The 24,006-nt window shown below is 35.8% G+C and overlaps 2 protein-coding genes across 2 annotated transcripts; one reads left to right on the top strand and one right to left on the bottom strand.

The window, feature by feature from the left end:
• The first annotated feature begins 2,354 nt into the window (after positions 1-2,354).
• LOC128235730 (putative nuclease HARBI1) lies at positions 2,355-4,010 on the top strand. Its single transcript, XM_052950532.1, has 4 exons — positions 2,355-2,461; positions 2,714-2,821; positions 2,965-3,137; positions 4,003-4,010. The coding sequence occupies exons 1-4, from the start codon at positions 2,355-2,357 to the stop codon at positions 4,008-4,010; spliced, it is 396 nt and encodes a 131-aa protein (XP_052806492.1).
• Positions 4,011-15,271: 11,261 nt separating this feature from the next.
• Positions 15,272-21,429, bottom strand: LOC128235731 (uncharacterized). The gene is made up of 3 exons (XM_052950533.1): positions 21,274-21,429; positions 17,722-18,189; positions 15,272-15,414 (listed from the first exon to the last, which is right to left on the bottom strand). Exons 1-3 carry the CDS (start codon positions 21,377-21,379, stop codon positions 15,272-15,274), a joined length of 717 nt encoding a protein of 238 aa, XP_052806493.1. The 5' UTR covers positions 21,380-21,429.
• Positions 21,430-24,006: the final 2,577 nt, after the last annotated feature.

The following is a 24,006-nucleotide window of genomic DNA, read 5'->3' on the forward strand; positions in this document are numbered from 1 at the left end:
ATAAGCCCAACGAGCTTGCTCTAAACTAGGAGGGTTGACAATATGGTAAACAAACACTTTACTTTTACTTTTATACCAGTACATAGTTGTACCTGACTTGAATTGAACTCCAAATTGGAAAGCAATTACGAATACCATATTAAGAGGCACGGTTAAGCTCACATATACATTTCGTGAGAGACACACACATTCAGAAATCTGCAAAGAAGAACTACACATTCACCATCATATCTTTTTAATATATGTTAGGTTATCAAAACAGCATATTTACCTATGGCTCATTCAGCTCGTATATATCAACAAGCATACGACAAATCAAACATTGCATTACGAGGGTCACTCAGTAAACAGTATTCCTGGGGCTCAAGTTATAAAACTTCTTGGGCCGTATTCAATATGTATCTTAGATTGGTTTCATCTTTAGATTGGTCGTTTTTTTCTTAGATTGGTCCTCATTTCTACCAGATTCTAAGATTTGGACTTAGTAAGTTCAAGAATCTGAGATTTCAACTAAGATCGTTTGAAGAAGTTAAGGAAGTGTTTACCTTCCTTAAATATTTCATAACATAATAAGATCACGGTATTTTACGGGGATTTTGGTTGAATTTTAAAAAAAGTCTGCTCCTGTCGCTCAGCAGTACCTTTTTTCGTTTTTATGGCTTTCTGTAGCCTACTATACAATAGGGAGTGGGAATGGAAATGTGAAGGTCGAACACATATCTCACCTTAAAACACATGCAAGAGTTGTAAACTCATGGAAATATTACAGTATTATTCGTCTGATTTGTCATTCTTTTGTGTTGATTGATTCGCTACCAACGGCAAAAATAATGCATATTACATTAGCGAACGCCTTAACTACATCATATAATTTCGCGATATTCCGGAAATGTTTCATTTCAACCGTTTCACATTTCTTCAATGGGTATTTTTTATGTCATGTCGATAACCTTTTTTTATGTGGCATTTGATGATTAATAACATGAAAGATATTCGTTTACCACCTTAGACACATGTCAATAAACAATTATGTCAATTTATTTGTTTGACTGTGTGTTATGTTCAAATGTCAACTGTCAGTGATAAAATAGTTAAAGCAGTCAGACATGTTTAGAATTCGAAAGGAGAATGTTACCTCGAATTAAAATCATAACATGCCAAAAAAAATCATTATCTGGATGTAATAGAGATTGGATTCCAATTTGAAGGGGGTGATTTAAAGAGGGTTTTGTTTTGTGTTGTTTATATCACAATCAAATTCTTGTCATATGTTACCCCCTTCAATATCTTCTGGTTCTCCAAAGGTTAATCTCGGAACAGAAAGAAACAATGTTGAAAATATTACTGAAATAAAGTCAACTGTAAGTAATGATAGTGAAAATATCAATGATTGGATTCATAAGAATACATCTCTTATAAATTAAAAGGAAACCATTCATGTGAACTGAGATAGCATATATATTTACTATAAAAAAATAGAATCATAATCCCATGAATCGTCATGTTGCCCCATCAAATTTCATATAAGCTTAGTAAAGAAATCTTTAAAATTGTGTAAAGAAAAGATTTCTACGGTAAGTTCCTGAATGTTAATACATCTCGTAAAAATGTGCAGCTGCAACCAGGTAATATGAGTACTTCTTTACTAAAAAGCTACATGTAAGTTTAATGCAAACCATCGGCCAAAATTGATAAATGTTCAAAGTATTTGTCATGATGTTATTTCTTAATTTAAATTATGATTAAATAACATGTCAGGCTATTATTTCAGATCATGGATCGTGCCCCGAATCTTGATACTCTACTGGAAATGGATATTATAAATAGATACAGATTTGACAGAGCTGGAATCAATTATTTAACACAGCTGATCGGGGCTAACATTTCACCTAAAGCAGTCAGAAATAACGCCTTAAATGCTGAACAAAAAATCTTGATTACATTACGATATTTAGCAACTGGCTTAATACAGTTAAATGATGCGGACATACATGGTGTCAGTCAGCCAACAGTGTCATGTGTGTTGACTGAAGTTATTAATGCTCTGTCATCACCTGCGTTGATTAGGCAATTTATTAGGTAGTGTTGAAGAATTCAGACGGAATGCCGTGCAAATGCAGAGGATTGCACGGTTTCCGAAAGTCATTGGGGCCATAGACGGAACCCATATTAACATTGCCCAATCAACATGAAGAAATTTATGTCAACAGAAAAGGAAAACATAGTGTAATGTTCAAGTTGTTTTTGACGGATGGTACAATATAATTGATGTTGTTGCACGCTGGCCTGAATCCGTGCATGACAGTAGAGTTTTAAGAGAAAGCTCGTTAAACAACCTTTTTGAGAATGGCCACATGCCACACGGTTTCCATCTGCTTGGGGACAGCGGCTATCCAGCCAAAAGATGGCTGCTTACCCCTTTCCTAGCTCCACAAACCCAGGCCGAACAAGCCTATAACAGGTATGTTTCAAAATTAATTTAACTCTGCATAATCTGAAATGCATAGCCCTACATGTATTGTAACATTGTGGTTGATTAAATTTTGAATAAATTAAATTGAGAGCCCAAATTATTTTATTCTGTTGTCTGATCTGCTAGATGTAATTGGAATCAAAATTTTTTTTTATGCAACTTTTAGATAAACATTACGTTAGCAGCTCAATTTTTGTTTCATACACACAAAGGCTGTTTCATCAATAATATTTATTGCAGGAGCCACAAAGTCACTCGAGCTTTGGTTGAGAGAGGGATAGGTCAGTTAAAGAGGAGATTTGGCATTCTTCATAGGGAAATAATCCTCCAGCCAGTTAAAGTGTGCAGGTGAATTATAATATAAGATGAACAATATAAGTGTAACCTAGTTTATTTGAAATTTAACTTCAAATAAAACTATCACGATAATAATATGTTACAGAATATAGAATACAATTACATTAAATGTATATATAACTTCTATTTAAAAGGCTAGTCATTGCTTGTTGTGTTTTGCACAACATTTGCAAGCAGCGAGCCATTCCCATGGCAGCTATAGAAGACAACAATGATGGTGGAAATGGTGATGATGGCAGGGTGCAGCATCAAGCTAACAATCTTGTTGGGCTAAGATACAGAGACCACTTTGTTTCAACATACTTTGGTAAACTAATTTTATTTCAACATTAACCTTTCCAAGTACGCTTTAGCATCTTTTGTCATGTTATGGCAATGTCTATAAAATGTATTCTTTTGTTAAAAGTAATAGTAAATAAAGTATCAATGGCACATTCATTAATGTATCTAAGAATTTGTTTTCAACGCAAAATGCTATTGAACAAAATACAAATTCTGCTCATGAACACTTATTCTTATGGCTTTTTCAGTTAAATATATAACCCACATGGGGAAAGGCAAATATTTTTTTCAGTATATGGTCGAGTGTGTCTTTTTGCTAATTTGGACCCCAATAGGGTAAATTTGATTCTGTAGGGGAGTGGTATTACATGTAGTTTTAAGGGCTTTACCCCATATAAGTTAAAAATGGATATCCCTTGAGTAAAATGTACATAGACTAATCAAATTTGGAGCCTTACTCTTGACACATAACTTTAGGTATGGGTAAAACACTGTTGTGCAGAACACAAGTTGCATAATTTCTGAAATGCCATCAATGAACAACAATGTGGATTACCAAATACTCGGTACCTGCAAGTTAACAGTAGTTTTAATCAAAGACTTTAAAGAGTACCAACATACATAACTATGTTCTATAATAAAAGTGTACTAAAATGTGCTGATAATTGGCAACAGACATATATCGGATATTAAGAATGTAGTTAGAGGTCCTTTACTGTAATCTCTTTCCAAAATTAACCTGTCAATGCCACAAAATTTAATTTAAATATTTGTATGTAATTTTTATAAAATTTGGCATCAGCACTCAATGTGCATATTGATCTTTATTGTTTTTTTTTTAATTGCTTTGCTAAAATAGCCACTTCTTATTCTAATTTTCTTTTTTCCAGCTGCCTGATTGCTTTACACTCCTGACAGCAACATCGATTGCATGCTGTAGAGTTTGTGAACACTTTGGAAGTCGTGCTAGCCTCAGGTCTTGAAAGATGAAACGTGGCAGGAACCTCCTCTGCCTCCAGCACTGGCTGATATGTCCTGGAATTACAAACTCTAATTCTAAAATGTGCTATCATTTTTTTGCAAATCTTGTAAAACAGTCACTATGCTATGACTTGTTTAGAATGTTTTTTAGCTCGACTGTTCGAAGAATAAGGAGAGCTATACTACTCCCCCTGGCGTCGGCGGTGGCGTCGGCGTTGGCGTCACACCTTGGTTAAGGTTTTGCATGTAAGCACCTTTAAGTCATTTTCTCAGTAAATACATCAGTTATTGCATTTGAAACTTTGGATATATATTCCCAACTATTTAAGATACTAAATCAATGAAGTTAGATTACAATTATTTGAATATAATGCAAATAATAGGCCTTTATTATTCAACTTAGAAATTCTGGTTAAGGTTTTGCGTGTAAGCACACATAGGTCAATATCTCAGCAACTACTTGAGGTATTGCATTGCTACTTGATACAGTGGTACTCAACCATCCAACCTACTTAATTAACCAAGTTAGATAACTCTAGTTTGCATTTAATGCAAATAATTGCCCTTTATTATTTGACTTAGAAATTCTGGTTAAGGGTTTGCGTGTAAGCACACATAGGTTAATATCTCGGCAATTACTTGAGGTATTGCATTGAGACTTTATACAATGATAGTAAACCATCCAACCTACTTAATTAACCAAGTTAGATAACTCTTGTTTGCATTTAATGCAAAATAATTGCCCTTTATTATTAGACTTAGAAATTCTGGTTAAGATTTTGCATGTAACTACATTTAAGTCAATATCTCAGCAAATATATCATGTATTGCATTGAAACATTAGATATGTATTCCCAGATAACACTTGTTTTAATCTAATGCAAATTATGGGCCTTTATTATGTGACTTAGACATTCTGGTTAAGGTTTTGCATGTAAGCACACATAGGTTAATATCTCAGCAATTACTTGATGGATTGCATTGAGACTTTATACAATGGTACTCAACCATCCAATATACTTAAATAACCAAGTAAGATTACTCAAGTTTGCATTAAATTAAAATAATGGCCCCTTTTTTATTCAACATAGAAATTGTGGTTACGGTTTTGCATGTAACCAGTTTGAAGTCAATACCTCAGCGAATACATCATGTATTACATTGAAACTTTACACACAGGCTCCCATATATTTAACCCTCTTATTTAATCAAGTAAGATAACCCTATCTTTTAAAATATATATTTTTTGCCCCTTTCTTATGCTCAGCACACCATGTATTGCATTGAAATCTAATCTAACAGTGATCCATGCATGTTTCGCCAAAACGTTTCAATCCTTACATTGAAAAGCGGCGGAATAGTCGAGCGTTACTTAAGTCACATTCCTAATTTTAGCATCTCTTTAGTCGGTTGTTACTAAAATAAAGGATCTCCAAAATAGTTAATTTTCATTGACGTTAGTGAAAGAACCCATAATTTTATGTAAGAAACACTTATACATTTCTTTTGATTTGACTATGAAAAATTAGAAATTAAATTAGGGATTTAAATTTTAAGATGCTTTATGAATACGGCCCATGATACTTTTTATTATTGATATAAGCGGTAATCACTTGCAATTTAAATATGTTATATATTCATTAAAATATTATAATTATATCATAAATATATATCACTCCATAAAATATTAACATTTCCCTCGTATATATTAAACACTAGTACGTCCATATCTTGAATATATTCAAAGTAGATTACTTTTGGAAAATTGGGTACAAATTCAATGTATTTCTATAGGTAGAGATATATTTAACAGCAGGAAAGGAGTCTGACACTGTACTCCTTACAGGCATGTTCGCAAATATATAACAGTATAATCAAAATTACAGGGTCAAGCCAAATAGCTTAGCTTTCAAAGACGACTGTAAAAGCGCAATTCTATAGGCTTACAGACACTTAACGAATGCACAAAGCGTACAAAACAGTAGTTTACTCATAAAGTTCACACGCACATGTATTATCGACTTTCATAAGTCACATGCAAATGTTTATTCCAAAAATATAATTCACTAGCCAATCTATCTTGTAACATTATGTTGCATATTTTTGTGTTCTGTTTTCTTGTATACATTAGTAATAAGAATCAGTAGCAAGTTCGCGGAGCAATGCAAATGCTTCTACTTCTATAGAAGTCTCAAATAACTGTACCTTCTAACTCTTGGCACCTGAAAGGGAAGGACAAACAATGAACATTCATGTTTACATTACAAATGAAATAGGGATGATGCATGCAAAATAATTCATCGTTTGACTTATCCATGTCCACATACGTTACCTTTACATTGGAAACTATTGACTTTTTTGTCTTTTATCTCAGTTCTATCTAATTGCACACGTGACTGTTTATGGTTCACCAACAGGCAACTGTTCGTAAACATGTAAATGACGAACGAAATCACAATGTAATACTTTATCAATGAACAGCCAAATATGGGGACTTGAGTCATATTGAATAATACTATTGTTCACAAACTACGCGCAGTTCGTAAGTTTGTGCACTTCGTTTCACAGTACTGAGAATCTGTTTAATTATTTTTGTTTATCAAATGCTATTGCTATGATATTTTATCGACAAATGTACTATATCGGGCTGCATACGCACACTTATAGTTAGTTTACATTATTATGTTATAAAAACAGCTAAAAACATTTGTGTCATTCATTGGTATTTCTTGCGAAGTATTCCATTTGAATCATACTGGATTGCAAACTTTTTCACGGCAACTTTCGAGGATTTGTATCAATGACTTTCTTGTATAATTAAAACTGATCCCTTAATTAATTCCAGTTAAGACATGTGAAGTTATTGTTAACAACTTAAGCGCAATATTTTTTTCAAGTCATCTGCATGAAACTTCGATACACTAATAATATGCTACATAAACAAAATTACGTCAATGATGAATTATTGGTTCTCATTGACACCCTTTAACAGTTATACTAAAAATAAACCTCCAGCCATTTTATTTTATTGTGAACGAAATAACTCGATTATGTTAAGCCTGAACTTTGATCCAATTCACTATGAACATATACATACCAAGGGCAGTATACTGATGTTCCAAAGGCGCTGTATATACATGCTCATATGTACTGGCTTGAGGTTTCTTCTGGTTTGTTTCGTTTTCATAACTAAAACACAATTACAATAGCGTATTACATTTTGTAATCAATATATCTCCATGTGTGTTCCTAAATGCAAAAAAAAACTGTATGCCCTTGAGGAAAATGTTAAATAAAGTGGCAAGCAAGGAATAATAAAGAGGCCCGGGCTGATCCATGTCTGGTGTGGCTATGTATTCCGGCCACATGTAATATAAGAACGGCCCGGGTAGATCCACGTCTGGTGCGGTTATGTGTTCTTGCCATGTGTCTGTGTATTCCGGCCCCATGTAATATAAGAACGGCCCGGGTAGATCCACGTCTGGTGTGGCTATGTGTTCTTGCTATGTGTCTGTGTATTCAGGCCACATGTAATATAAGAACGGCCCGGGTTGATCCACGTATGGTGTGGCTATGTGTTCTTGCCATGTGTCTGTGTATTCAGGCCACATGTAATATAAGAACAGCCCTGGTAGATCCACGTCTGGTGTGGCTCTGTGTTCTTGTCATGTGTCTGTGTATTCAGGCCACATGTAATATAAGAACGGCCGGGGTAGATCCACGTCTGGTGTGGCTATGTGTTCTTGCTATGTGTCTGTGTATTCAGGCCACATGTAATATAAGAACGGCCGGGGTAGATCCACGTCTGGTGTGGTTATGTGTTCTTGCCATGTGTCTGTGTATTCCGGCCCCATGTAATATAAGAACGGCCCGGGTAGATCCACGTCTGGTGTGGCTATGTGTTCTTGCTATGTGTCTGTGTATTCAGGCCACATGTAATATAAGAACAGCCCTGGTAGATCCACGTCTGGTGTGGCTCTGTGTTCTTGTCATGTGTCTGTGTATTCAGGCCACATGTAATATAAGAACGGCCCGGGTAGATCCACGTCTGGTGTGGCTATGTGTTCTTGCTATGTGTCTGTGTATTTCGGCCCCATGTAATATAAGAACGGCTCGGGTAGATCCACGTCTGGTGTGGCTATGTGTTCTTGTCATGTGTCTGTGTATTTCGGCCACATGTAATATAAGAACGGCCCGGGTAGATCCACGTCTGGTGTGGCTCTGTGTTCTTGCTATGTGTCTGTGTATTCAGGCCACATGTAATATAAGAACAGCCCTGGTAGATCCACGTCTGGTGTGGCTCTGTGTTCTTGTCATGTGTCTGTGTATTTCGGCCACATGTAATATAAGAACGGCCCGGGTAGATCCACGTCTGGTGTGGCTCTGTGTTCTTGTCATGTGTCTGTGTATTTCGGCCACATGTAATATAAGAACGGCCCGGGTAGATCCACGTCTGGTGTGGCTCTGTGTTCTTGTCATGTGTCTGTGTATTTCGGCCCCATGTAATATAAGAACAGCCCTGGTAGATCCACGTCTGGTGTGGCTCTGTGTTCTTGTCATGTGTCTGTGTATTTCGGCCCCATGTAATATAAGAACGGCCCGGGTAGATCCACGTCTGGTGTGGCTATGTGTTCCGGCCACATGTAATATAAGAACAGCCCTGGTAGATCCACGTCTGGTGTGGCTCTGTGTTCTTGTCATGTGTCTGTGTATTTCGGCCACATGTAATATAAGAACGGCCCGGGTAGATCCACGTCTGGTGTGGCTATGTGTTCTTGTCATGTGTCTGTGTATTTCGGCCACATGTAATATAAGAACGGCCGGGGTAGATCCACGTCTGGTGTGGCTATGTTTTCTTGCCATGTGTCTGTGTATTTCGGCCACATGTAATATAAGAACAGCCCGGGTAGATCCACGTCTGTTGTGGCTATGTTTTCTTGTCATGTGTCTGTGTATTTCGGCCACATGTAATATAAGAACGGCCGGGGTAGATCCACGTCTGGTGTGGCTATGTTTTCTTGCCATGTGTCTGTGTATTTCGGCCACATGTAATATAAGAACAGCCCGGGTAGATCCACGTCTGGTGTGGCTCTGTGTTCTTGTCATGTGTCTGTGTATTTCGGCCACATGTAATATAAGAACGGCCGGGGTAGATCCACGTCTGGTGTGGCTATGTTTTCTTGCCATGTGTCTGTGTATTTCGGCCACATGTAATATAAGAACGGCCCGGGTAGATCCACGTCTGGTGTGGCTATGTTTTCTTGCCATGTGTCTGTGTATTTCGGCCACATGTAATATAAGAACGGCCCGGGTAGATCCACGTCTGGTGTGGCTATGTGTTCCGGCCACATGTAATATAAGAACAGCCCGGGTAGATCCACGTCTGGTGTGGCTATGTTTTCTTGTCATGTGTCTGTGTATTCCGGCCACATGTAATATAAGAACAGCCCGGGTAGATCCACGTCTGGTGTGGCTATGTTTTCTTGTCATGTGTCTGTGTATTCCAGCCACATGTAATATAAGAACGGCCGGGGTAGATCCACGTCTGGTGTGGCTATGTTTTCTTGCCATGTGTCTGTGTATTCCGGCCCCATGTAATATAAGAACGGCCGGGGTAGATCCACGTCTGGTGTGGCTATGTTTTCTTGTCATGTGTCTGTGTATTCCGGCCCCATGTAATATAAGAACGGCCCGGGTAGATCCACGTCTGGTGTGGCTATGTTTTCTTGCCATGTGTCTGTGTATTTCGGCCACATGTAATATAAGAACAGCCCGGGTAGATCCACGTCTGTTGTGGCTATGTGTTCTTACAATGTGTCTATATATTACGGCCCGATGTAATATAAGATAGGAATGGGTTGTGCAACGTATGGTGTGGCTATGTTTTGCAGCTATGTGTCTATCTGATTGATTGGTATACGATTCTTTCAAGCTTTCAAATGACATTTGTGCATTTCAAATAAATTATAGATAATGCATATTATTAAAAACACTATCATTCGAATGTGAGCTAAAAATGATTATTGGTTTAAACTTTTTGCTACTGAGGTTGTTTCTGTAGTTTTTCACATAAGTATTGCATTAAGTATTTATATGGTTTTTGGTATTCATTTTACATTATTCCAAGAATAATAAATGTAACTTACTCCTTTGGTTCCTTTGAAGGTTCTTCTGGAAACAAACAGGTACGCTTTTAAGATAGTTATATTTCATTTCAAGGCAATATTAGTTGTTTTTCAATGATAGATTTGTCAATATCCGTTTTGCAATTAACCTCAATATACAATTGAAAACCAGAATAATATTTTCTTGAAAAATAAAGGTCCAAATACGAAAGACCCATCGATAATTCATTTAGATACCTTCATTTATTAAATACATAAAAAATAAACTGAGTATTTATGTAATCAAACTGAACAAGTAGGCGCACAATGTAATCTTAAACCGTCTTAATAATTTTAACATGTCCTATTTCATTTTTATTCATGCAAGTCATGATCAATGTCGATGTGAAGATGTGAATGAATATTTACCCAGCTCTGTATAGGCGGCATTTTCTCTGGCGTGAAGACGCTCATAAGAGGAGGTTTCGTTGTTGGGGCTGCCAGCACTTATAATGGTTAATGTAATGATGACAGAAAATTCAACTTTACTCCGTGCATTTAGAACGATTTTTATGGGACTCAACATAATATAGACTTATGCGTGGCATAGAAGGCTAACTACAATTTTAAGATATGTGTTTAATAATGGCAAAAGCAAACACATTATATCATGATGTTCCTCATCTTTGTTTTGAAATTTTTTATATACTATAATAGATAATTAGATATAAATTATTTATGTACCCAGATTGTCCAGCAGCAGTCATGCCTGAAAAGATCAATGCATATTTATATAAGGTGATGTATTTTTGGATAGCGATACTGAATGGCTTGCCGCCAACAAAAGGATTCGGACCAGCTTGCTTTGGGAATTAAGCGTATGCCTTTGATTTGTTTTATATTACGTGTTAAATATTAATTTAATTAATAATTATGATTTTTCAACGTTGCAGCAGAAGTTCAAAATGTTTTATTTAAATCTTTAAGTCTAGGCTATCATTATTGTCGAAACTTTTAATTAATTGCTTTCATTCGTAAATACTAACAATATACTGCTTAAACCATTTTATTGTTGGAATATATTTACAAGTAACCATTTTCAAAAAATAAATAAAAAATACCATTCTTAAAAGTAATTAGTGCTTTGGAATAACCAATAAACAGGCTTATTTGTGTTTGTTTGGTATATGGTATTGTGATGTATGTCTGTAAAACAAATCACCTATTTCAGTGTATTCCGTTTGCTCTCTTGTAGTCAGGTGTTCATAAGGTGACGCTGTCTGTGTCTCAGTCACTTGATTTGATCTATTTGTTAAAAAAGGCTATTATTATCATAGTTTGTTGTATCTGTTATATCATTTTTAATAAAACTAAATGTTCTGTTTAGTGTATTATTTCCTTGAATGATTAACAAAATTGAATACCCTTTCCCGATATACTAAAATTTTGTGAAATTTTATGTAATATCAGCATTCACATTTATTTGTTATTCGGAAAACAAAGGAATCATGTCAGGTTGCGTACGTCATCATACGTCTACTATGGAACGTAAGGATTTGCATAAGGAAAATTAATGGGCTCAAAATTGATTAATTATGAAATGGAAACCAAGGGGGAAAATTCAAGAAACCAAGCTGTATTCCATATCATTTCATCCAATAACTATTGCCTTTCAAAGGAAATCGTCGAGATGTAGTGAAAGCCTTGATATCGTCGTCTTCGTCTTTTGCAGCGTCGGCGGCATCATTGTATATTTTAATCATGGTCATTTCTAAAGGAACGTTCAATATATTTAAATGAAACTTGGTGATAATACACACATGCATAACAATACTTATATCTCAGACTTTGATAATAAGTTTAAACGTAATATACTATATACCGGCCGGAAGCAAGTTGCACGAGAGTGTGGTATTGTGTTGTGAGAGAAACTGGAGATCACGTAGAAAACACACTTGCCAAGCTTGGCGACAATCAAACAACCTCACAGACTCCCAGGCACGAGAAACCAGTTCGCCCTATGAGGAGCGAGTGCTAAAACCACTGCACTTCCTAAAAAAGCTAGAACTTTGCCTACTTTTCGTCAAAATAAAGGGCAAACTATTTTACTTTGGCCATTGTACATATGGTGCCAGGGACAATATGCACATGGGTAGTAAGGCTCGTATCTCTGACTTCAATCATTGTCCAGTTATGCCTCGTTTTAACAACATAAAAACCAACGAGCGGCACTCTTGTTATATCTTTGCTCACGCATGACACACAAGCTTTTGCCAATAGACATTGTTTGAATTATGTAATGTTACTTACTGGACATTGGTATTTTCTGCATCATCTGAAAGTAAAATAAGCATATTTCGTAACGCAATCTTGACTAGTTATTTGCAGTAATAAGTGTTGTTGTTTTTCAATAAAACAATGACCAATATAGGAAAAAGCGTAGAAGCCAACATTTTGCTGAAAACAAATAAGTTTGAGAAAACAATTTAGTGGGATTAAAAAGATGTTTACCCTTGTTACGCATAAGAAGTTTCGAGAAATCGGGGCCTAGTGTTTGTATTCTGTCTTACGTAAGGATCGTTCTCCTGAAATGCATGTTTATTTTACTACCGCTGTTCTATAGAGACCGTTGATTAGCACCAACAGTTAATAATCCACAGTGTTGCTAACTTTGGGCATGGAGGCGTTCGCAGTGTTGCTAACAGTGGGCTTTGGGTCGCTGGGAGAGTTGCTCACAGTTTGCATAGTGGTGTTGGCAGCGTTGCTTACTGTGAGCCAATGAGACATTGGTAGTGTTGCTAACAATGGGCCTGGGGGCGTTGGAAGTGTTGCTTAAAGTAAGCGATTGGGTCGTTGGCAGTTTTGCGTACAAAAAACCCATGTGGTGTTTGAAATTCTGATAACAGTGGTCCTAATTGGTGTTTGATGTGTTTCTTACAGCGGGCATAGGGGGTGTTAGCAGTGTTGCTCTCGGTGGACCAATGGTTGAGGTGGCAGTGTTGCTATCAGTGAGCATAGGGGACATAGACAGTGATGCTAACTTGGGGTCTTAGGGATTATGGCAATGTAAGTAACACTGTTATAGGCGGCGTTGACAGTGTTGCTTACTTGAGTTCTAGAGGCGTAGGCAGTTTTGTTTATGATTAGTCTGGGATAATCAGTGTTGCTTATAATTTACATAGGTTAATGCAGGGTTGCTAACAGTGGTAATAGCTGGCTGTTGAGTTGTTGCTTACTGTTAACATTGGACAGTTTTACTAACAATGGACCTAAGGGCATTAGCAGTGTTGACAACAGTAGGCATTGGAGGTAATTGGTAGTGTTGCATACAGTTGGGCGTTGGCAGTGTTCCCCTCATTATGCCTAAGGATATTGGCAGTGATGACAACAGTAGGCATTGGAGTTCTGTAGCAGTGTTGAATAGAATGGGGCGTTGGAAGTGTTGCTAACAGTGGGTATGGGGGCTTTGACAGAGTTGCTTACTTTAGGGCATTGGCAGTTTTGACTACAGGAGGCAGTGCTGCATTAAGTGGAGCGTTGGCAGTGTTTCTAACATTCAAGCAGCGTCGCTCTTGCAGTTACTGTTTAACGTTCCAATCAAACTGAGCCTGCTATGTTAATTCATTGGAATTATACATTAGTCTACAATATCTAAAATAAGGGCCACTTGCAAAGTACCTGGTATGTTTTCTCAAATTATTGATGCATACGCATTATGTAGGTCAGTTGAAAGTAAAACGAAATGCATCTGTTTTGGTACAAAATGTAAACAGTTGTATACGGTCATCACGAGTCCATATTCACTAATGTTATAAAAATGACTTTGACACTCAACACTCAAATCTGCGTTTTCTCTTTAACATTGAAATAGCAATATTGGTAACAGTGGATAGAAACGGCTCGAAAAGCATTTTTGCAATTCCTTTCAGATCTAAACTCCTTGTTAAAATCTCATTATTTGTTTTTCTGAGATTCAAGCCAATAGTGAATATGTGCCATGGTCATAATCCTTCGTAAAACGACGATCGTACCTGGGGTTTGCATAAAAGGAAACTGATATCTTCTGGAAATTATTAAGACAGCCACAACAATAACAGCTAGGGCAACAACTACACCAAATACTCCGCCGATAACTGTTCCAGTTGAACTAGATTCTGGAATGTAAGGAAAAGTAAAAATGTCAAAGGTCATGGTAATGTAAACCTCTTGTATAACACTGGAAACTACAGGGACAATCTCGGTCTCAATAAAATAAACGAGAATCAGATTACGTTTAAAAATTAACAAGTCCTTATAGACACTAAACGAGAGACTCACGACATCACAATACAACAACTGGAGTTTAACATTTGTTCTGATATTTTAAATAATAGATGATCGGGTTACCGCATCAGCCTAGTAATTATTGCATTACTGTCTAAACCAATAGATCAAATGCAATAAAGAGAGAAAAAATGGGAACAACTAAATCATTACTACGTACCTACATTTGTGTCATCATGAGAAGTTTTGCCTCTAGAATCTGTGAAGACATGTTTACATGTTTAAGCGTAAAAAATAAAAGTATGTGCTTTTTCATGCTTGTAATAAGCTCATTTTTTGAGTCTGTAATGCATTAGAGAAAACAATTATTTTGAATTTGTTCACAGAAACAAATTGCACATAGGGAAACTATTGTCTTGGTTTTGGGTAGGAAACAAACACTTTTCATTCGTGGAATTCAAACGTTTAACGTCGGTAAATAGTACCTTAAAAATCACCGCATGCTAAAAAGGTAGAGTACAATTAGTCAATTACACTTACAGACAATGAATTTGAAATTTCCTCGATCGTCTTCAGGTGATTCCCAGTTCATGCTAGGAATGTACACGTAGCACTGAAAATGAAGTCTGTTATCGGCTGTTCTTCCAGCATCCTGTGCCGTCATATTATAGGTCACAGAGTCTGTCTGTTGATACACGCATTTGCCCGTGGACTGGGGATCACCTATTTCTGTATCAGGACTATAGTAAGGAGCCAGGGGGCTGCCAGGAACGATGTTGCTCTTTAACCAGCGGATCTGGGCAGTACCGTTTTAGGAGCCAATGTTGGCCGAGCACTCCATCCTGACAGTTTGTCCCACATAGAAGGGTTCAATCGTGTCAAACAGAGTTACTTGGAGCGAGCCACTCAAGCTACTCATGTTGTAGACATTCTTTGTGATGGTAGTAGGTAAAACTGAATGACAAGGATGCTGTGATTATAAAGCAGTGTATGAAGAAAGTTATGACATTGAAAAGAAAGAAGGAGTATTGTTCATGTCCAACGTAGAAGGGTTCAATGGTGTCAAACCAGAGTTATTGAGAATGAGCTAAAGCCGCTCATGTTGTAGACATTCCTTGTGATAGTGATTGTAATTGGTTAAACTGAAGGAAAAGGAAGCTGTGATTAAATAGAATATATGGAAAAGTTGAAAAAAAATATTGTTCATGCCAAGTCCTGAAATGAAATGCTTCAGACTTTCAAGTATTGATCATACTCAATACACAACCTGACATAAGTGCCGAATCTTACTTAGGTTAAGATATAATGAAAACATCTTGATATATATTGTTCTACACGATCTGGAATTCCAAATTTGCTATAAATTTATAACTCAGCCGATAAGATATTATTTACAACTGACGTTCATTTGTTCATTTGGTGGTAGTTCGCTTTTTTAATTTGAACAAAGGCGGCACAAACGTTACACATTTACTAACTACACAACCAACCGAGCAGTTTTTGCTTAAACGTGTTGCCTCGCATGAGATATTGTGTTTTCGAGGTAAAGCGCGTGTATATATTCCGCGGTAGCCAACGCGGTGGTGCGCTAATTACCGCATTCTTCTGTTACTATCGCGGACAAATTCCATAAACATGCACGCGGCATATTGCCGCGATGCTTCTTTGGAGCTAATGGTTGCAATGTTATAATATCCTATTATGGTACGGACCTTAAATGATTATAACAATTGTCTTGTGCATTATTAAATTCTAGTAAATCCTATGATTTCTAAATCAATTCATATCAGCCTCTCTTATATGTTTAGCAAATAAAATGGATTTTGATAGAGTGTATCTATTATGAATCGCAATTTAGAGGGTATTCGAATATATTCAATGTTGGACATAGTAGACATATGGCCTAAAAAAACTTACAACTTTGTTCCCCTCTGCGAGAGTAAACAATTTTATACCCAAAACATGAAAATAAGGTCGCTGGAACATTGAGTGTTTGTTAAAGCATTCTTGGAAATAACTTAATTTATACTAAAATAAACCTGCGTAAGGGCGTTCAAGCCTTTAAGAAAAAAATGCACACGTAGCTCCGTTCGTTTCCCAAGTGTCTTTGATGAAAGAGCAGGAATAATTGTCAAAACTAATGAAACAAATTTTAATTTTGTTTTCACCAGTTATCATTTTCAGGATCATGTGACTTGAAAGAGTTCTCGCATCGGCAACCACAAAAAAGCATAGTCTATTATAGGCTAATAAACATTTTCATGTTTTTTTTACTTAAATGTGTTTAGAAACTAACATTATTTACTTGCATGTTAATATCGGTTGTGACCGGAGGTGACCCGTGTAAGAAGCCCTTTCAAGTCAAGTGCTTCCTCACCCTGATTGCACAAGGTGTTTTTTGAAGTGATTGGTTTTGTATGTTACTATTAAAATAATTTTCGAAAAATCACGATTGAAAATGAATGGGATTAAACACGCGTTCAAAGTTCACAGTGCATGGTTGGAGGCCATCTCGTATAATTTTCATGTGGAAAATTCCACTAAACAGCGATTTTAACCACGAATATTTAACATCATATTATTATACGCTTCACTGTATTTCATATCTTATTTATTCACATTCACACAAGTTTAACGAGGTTATTCTAAAATCAGATTACTGCGAATAAGTGACAATAGCGTCTGAAAAACAACAAGACTGTTTTAAAGCATACATTTCAGGGACCAAACTACGTTTTGAGTACGGAAAATGTGATTTGTAGACTGCGGGTCGAGTTTTCATAAAAACTAACTAGAATTATATGTATAGGACGGCAACAAAGAAATAGCCTTCATAAAGTTGTCAGCAACCTTAATAACCTTAATTTTCCTTAATGAGCAATTGGCAACGCAGCATATAGCGTTGACTCGACGCGGTGGAACGCAGATAATTATAGAAGAGGGCGAACAGCGAGAGAGAGAAAGAAAAAGAGAGGGATTTTGTCAGGCTAGATAAATTTGGTCTTAACTTGTAAAAATGGTAATTAACATTTCCTATACATTTTATTCCTAAATGCTCTTCATGTTCTAAACGTTGGTATTCATGTCTAATACTACCCGGCCTCAATATTTGCAAAATTATACGTACTCTTTGTTTTTACAAGTACGAGACATTTTTCTTTCTGTTTCCCAAAATGTGAATTCTGTCTGTTCAAAGCAGTCCATAGTGTCAGACTAATGAAACATTTTTAAATAATTATAATATATTATAATATAACTTACCTTGAACATCAAGCTCTTTTGATATAATGCCAACGGCTGAAATATAATCAGGCCCAGGCTTTGTGTAAGAAATATAACATCTGTACTCGACGGCATTACTACAGGTTATAGAAGAAACAGGACGAGACACGCCCAAGGTACTATCCCTTCCGTTACCATTTGTTGTATCAAAACTTCCCTCTGCAGTCCAGCCTGAACCTGCACCAGATGCTAACACAGGTTTCTGGTGTGTGTCTACATTGGTGTCATCAATATTCTGCAGTAAGGCTAGGTCCGTAAAGTCTTGGGCATTTGCACTTGTCTTATATTGAACCTTCAATGTAGCGATTTTAAACAACTGGTTCACATTGTTCACCCTACACATAACCTGGAATGTATCAGTACTTGAACTGTCAACCTGAATTTGATCAATTGCTTGACTTCCGCCAGCCTCCAATATCCTCTGGAAGTCAATCTGCAGGCCATTGTCTAAAATTCGTAAAAATACGAACATATTTCAATTATTCCTATCCTAAACATACGTTATGAACATGAAAGAAGAGCATGTTTGAGATAAGGTTTTTAGTCTGCAACCACGGATAGCGAACAATACTACATGCCTTATTTTCTTGGAAAGTTAGATGTTATTTTCATCGATAACAATTTAAGTCTGTTTGGTTCACATATGTTTACCCGTCTCGGTAATTATACGAAATCGATAACTCTCTGAATATAAACAAATCAAAAAAAGTCTACAGTCGTTATTATGGTTACAATTGCGGTTGAATGGATTTGTGTGGTTTTAGTGTCATTGTCTCAAAATGTCATGCTATTTAGAAGTATTAAGTTATTATATAATGCTCATAAAATATTGGTTTAAATGTAGTTGACATCAGCATTTGTTAACAACACTAGATATTCGTCGAAGGCTTTCCTTCAATTTCATTTTGTTTAAACATATAAAAAAACGCTTTTAATTGCAAACCTTTCAGTTTTAAACCTTAATTCAAAACAACATCTATGTGTTAAAACCGACAGAAACTTGTTTCATACGTTTGTCCAACATCAACTGGCTTTGGAATTTTAATCATACTTACTTTAAGTATAGGACACACATATGAAATGATTATCTGAAGCTACCACTAAACATAATATTAAATTATCATCCATGGTGACGCTATACAATGCTTGTACCATTGCAAAGGGTATAACTCGTTCATAACGAATAAGTTAACATGAATTGATTTAAATTACAGGAAACATTAGTTATTACGGTTTTTATAATTTCACTTAATTTCAGCTGAAATCGGGCTTAAAATGACTTATCTTGCAGTCTTTCTAATCATTCAAAATTTTGTGTATTTTTGCACATGGAAACCTTTTAATATGGCAGTTATGATATGTGCTGAATTGCTGAAACACTGCCCCAAAACTGGTGCTTTTGGCAGACACGTTACACTTGGGTTGGCGTGACGTTTCCGAGTGCGAGGCAACTCCCATTGCCGACGACAGTGGGGAGGAGAAGCGCAAAAAAGCCGAAGCTCGCGCAAGAAAGCAAAGTCAGACAAGAAGCGGCCGCGTAAGAACTGGCCGTATCGCCAACCGGAAAATGTCAGATGATTATACACAGAAAGAAAGTGCTTGGTATATGACAAAACGACTGAGTAAAGTCTTTGGTCAGAAGCTGCAGCTGATCATTTAAGCTGAGCTTTCAATTAGGGATGATAATTTTTAATACACAAAATAGGGACCATTTACAGTTGATAGCATTGCGTCACACCATAAACTTCGTCGATGGAGTAAACAATACTTTCACACAGGCGATTGCCACAGTCAATATCATGAGATCTGAAATCGAAAGGCTCGTACACTGCATACCATTTTAACGTAAACAAAAATGGAGATGAATTGGGACATGTCTCAGAACTAAAAAGCACCCCATTGAAAGATGGTCATCCACAACTTACCAACAGTATCGATTCCACTGGGTGACGTTCAAATCGGATCGATATTGTCATACCAAGTCATTACTCAATCATATAGAACATTATGGAACATTATGGAACATTTTGCTATCTTAAAGTTACTATTCACTAAAATGAATAAAGTACAAACAAGTATGCTAAAGAAATGGGTATTATTGTTTAACTTAAGAAATATTGATCCAATATTGTTTAGATACTTGAATAAACATTGTTTTATTCTTTATTTGCTATTTGTATTTACTTTGTTCTTTACAAAAACATCCTGAAAAGTGTCAGGTAACAACAAACGGAACAAATTATATTATTGTTTTGCAACAGAGAAGTTTTTATACAATGACTTAACAGCTTGTATGTTGTAACTTTACATATTAAAAGTTCAATATGATGCAGGCATATGAATGTTAGCTAATGCAAAAGGTGAAGTGTTCTGTTTTAAACCAAGAACAGAAATGGTATCGAACAAAAGTAAATCCTTCATCAGCGATTCCAGCATGTCCATGTTTAACCCAACCATGAATTTTGTAAAAAACACAACAGATTGTTAACGCTTTATATAAAATTGAACCTGTGAAAATTTTTGAAACAAACATTGAACCACATTTAGATCACATGGACCTTGGGTTTTTACTTCTGTCCATTCAATAATTATCAATGATGTGAGGAATTAGTTTTTATACTTTGATGGCATGTCTTTTATAATATTGTCTCTATTTGAGGAATTTAAGTTTGCACAATTGAATGTATATGATATCAATCCATATGTAAAAACAACATCTGTTGACTGTAGGCCTTATCAAAATCTTACTGACATTCAATAATTCAAAAGTCATGCCTTAGTTGACAAAAAGTTAGAAAAAGGCCATTCTCCGGTTTCAATGATTTCAAGTTTCTACTTCATAAGGCTCTTATAATTTGGAGAAACTAGGAAGTTGAGGAGGGTATGTTTTCCCAGTGTGATATTTTAACAAGTTTTTACTGTGATATCCTTATTCATAACAAAGTTTTCTTTAAAAGCTTGCTTTCTACATGAATGTGACTTTATCTGCTTTCTTAAACGTCTTTAGATAAAACATTTATACTTAGGTGTGTCAGCTGTTCACCCTTAGTTGCCACCATTTGTTTTAGCTGGGCGTTCTCTACTGTCGACCAAAAATATCAAGTGGTACCTATACAAAAGACGAAAATTACTTGAAAAGTTTAAATATTAAAAAAAATAAGAATAAAGAAGACACCTGTGTCAGTTTTTGTACAAAGATGTGGCATATTTCTATAACAATTTCTGACCTATTTGTTGACATAGGGGTCGGCCATTTTGTTTTGTGACGTTTGTACAATCAACCGGTGTATATGACATTTTCAGTAGATAACAATACCAAACATGGAGGTAACGTGACCGCGAATATGCACATTGTTAAGAAGCACCTGTCAGTGACGTCATCAGCATATATAAATAGATGAAATCGGGAAAATCCGATCTGGGTTTTGCGAGATTCTAGCAATAGCAATGGCTTACATTTAGAAAGTTGAATTAGAATATAGAAAAAATGTAATTACGTATATTTGTTTTTGATTTTGGGGGAATACTTACGCGTAGAAACGACATGATCTTTATATGTTTGTAGCTGACAGTTCTCTCGAATGAATATAAACAATACGAAGTGCAGGTACCCGTTCACGTGATCGATATTCGGCATGTTTCGGATTACATCGATAGACGGTATACACCGATATATGAAACATTGAGTATACTGTATCTGTCCACCCGGCTGAAACTGTGGTAAACAAAACAATTTTCTTTTATCGGTGCCACACCAGATGCGATCGTTTGTGACAATGGTGAAAGCGGCATTGTAAAGAAAATGTCCATATTCAGCAAGAAGAAATATGACACTAGCTAAGGAATGTTATGAAAATTCCAGAGTTATATTTATTTTCCCAATTTAAAGAAACACACTTGTACTATGCACAGGTTCAAGATAAACTGATGATAACTTGATGCAATTTCTGCGAATTCATTGCGTAAAAAAGTAAAGACGCACATGTTTAAAGAATTCTGGCAGATATTTCATTTATGTCTAATAAGTTGAGCAGATTAGCAGAATTATATATGTATGTTAACCATGCTGTACCTCACTTGTGTTCTCAAAAGTAAAAACTGTTAAAGTTCAATATTCATCTTAATGTAGTAACATGAATTTTCAGGGTGTGTGGAAACCCTAGATTCCTATCCGCCTTCCTCTTATAAGATATCCTGGCTGTAATAAAGTACAAAATTTCTCAACCAAGTTTCTCTTTTACGAAAATTATTGATACGAATAGAAGTTAATCAAATTTATTATGAGGAATTACCCGGATGGCTCTCTGTTGAGCCACTACCACCAACAAAATGCTGCAACATAATTTAAAGCTTCAAAATGAAACTGTGCATGGAATTCAGGATTCATTATTATTTGCGTCAACACGATTTGAAAGTTAATAGAGGTTTATAACGACTTAGTTAACATTTCGAGTATTGTCACTATGTGAACAATAAAATAATGTGGTTTTAAACATACTGCATACAAATGAAATGTAGCCAGAAATTGTTAATCAATTTGTCACAAACAGTAATACAATATTATTATTTGGGCACAATGTCTTTTATATTATATTAGGGTTTCCGGTTCGTGATCATGATAGAAACAACCGAGTGTACAATACGATTTATGTTATGGTTCATGCCAGTTAAAGGTATGATTTGTAGAACGCACTTTTTTAATTACAAAAACATGTGTGGCAAATCGTGAGGAGTGTTAAACCTAAAATACCAAAATGGTAAAAATGGAACCCTTCAGCAAATGTTGATAATGGCTCAAATATATTCTTTGAAGATCATACTTTTAACAACGCTAATTATCAAATGATTACAGATCTTTTCTTTACTTTACCGGCGTGGGTTTGCAACCCTTGAAACCGCCTGCAATTTTGTTGTCATAGAAAAAAAATGATTATATAAATGTTACACACAATAACCAAATACATGGGTTACCTTCGTACAGACAGCTTTATGTTAATTCACCCGACAAATATTTAGCTGTTCCTGTTGTCTTCAGCAAGATTTGATCCAAGGCTTACACTCAATGTTCCGTTTAGGCGTTGGAAAACGAACCAATTTTCAATCTTTCAGTCTTTTCGGTTACCATTCATCTGCGTTACACATCCCCGAATACACATTTACACCATTGTTCGAAATGTATTTCATGGATTATGCCAATATTCAGCACTTTCATCACCAGTTCTGTTTGGGTTATCTCGATTCGGAAGTTTCTTATTTGAAAATCCTACAATTTGATTGGCGGACGGGTTACGGCGTGAGCCTTTGTAATTGTTGGGTAACATTGATACTGATATATGTTACCGCAATGAGTTGCTATTGACTTTACAAATGTATACATTTATCAAAAATCAGATTAATAAAAATAAACAAAACAATCTCCAAAACTTTTTTCTGACCTTTGATGAATTGGGCCCCAGGGTACGTAAACCAAGCTAACAAAAACGTAGCCTACGATTTGGGACAAGTTATTTATTACCCATTATGTGCCCTAAGGTTTGTAATAACGGTATAAGTCATACGTTTTCTTCTGTATCGTGATCTTTCCCTTTTCTTGAGAAGTTTTAAAATGGAGTTATGCTTTCATTTATTTGTATGAAGAGCAATCATCAACTGTCAGATTTACAAACATTTGATGTGTTCAGTCTAATTCTATAAATCATTTGGGCCCTTTTATAAAAGTGTATTTCCTTGAAATCTGTAAAATAGACTTAAAACGTAAACGTAAAATAGAATGTATATAATTTATTTTTACCTTCTTTCCTTTGTTCAGTGTCCATTGAATGGACAATGGAGTATGCCATCTGCGATGTGAATACACGTTTTAAGTAAATGAAACGTCTAAATTATGGCGATTATGTCACTGTGTGTTTTTTAACATAATATACAGATTTTGGCATTTCACACTCACTTATGGCATTTATCCAGTGTACTATTTGTACTCTAATTATCGTAATTTTTTAATGTTATTCATGCATATACTTCTCAGCAGTGTTTTATCATGAGAATACATTAAATGTAAAGAAGATATATTTTAATAACCTCTAATTGTTCTTTGCTAACCAGGATGGGAAATTAAGCACCTATTTTCATAGGCCAAAATAACAAAGTGCCAGTTATAGTATATAAATAAATAAATAAATAAATAAAGGAAAATTATACTAAAATAATGCGAACTAAGGAAACTCGATTGGGGTAATTGAAAGCAAATGTGTAATTTATGTATAA

Source organism: Mya arenaria, chromosome 5 (genome assembly GCF_026914265.1).
Source record: "Mya arenaria isolate MELC-2E11 chromosome 5, ASM2691426v1".
Lineage (NCBI taxonomy): Eukaryota > Metazoa > Mollusca > Bivalvia > Myida > Myidae > Mya > Mya arenaria.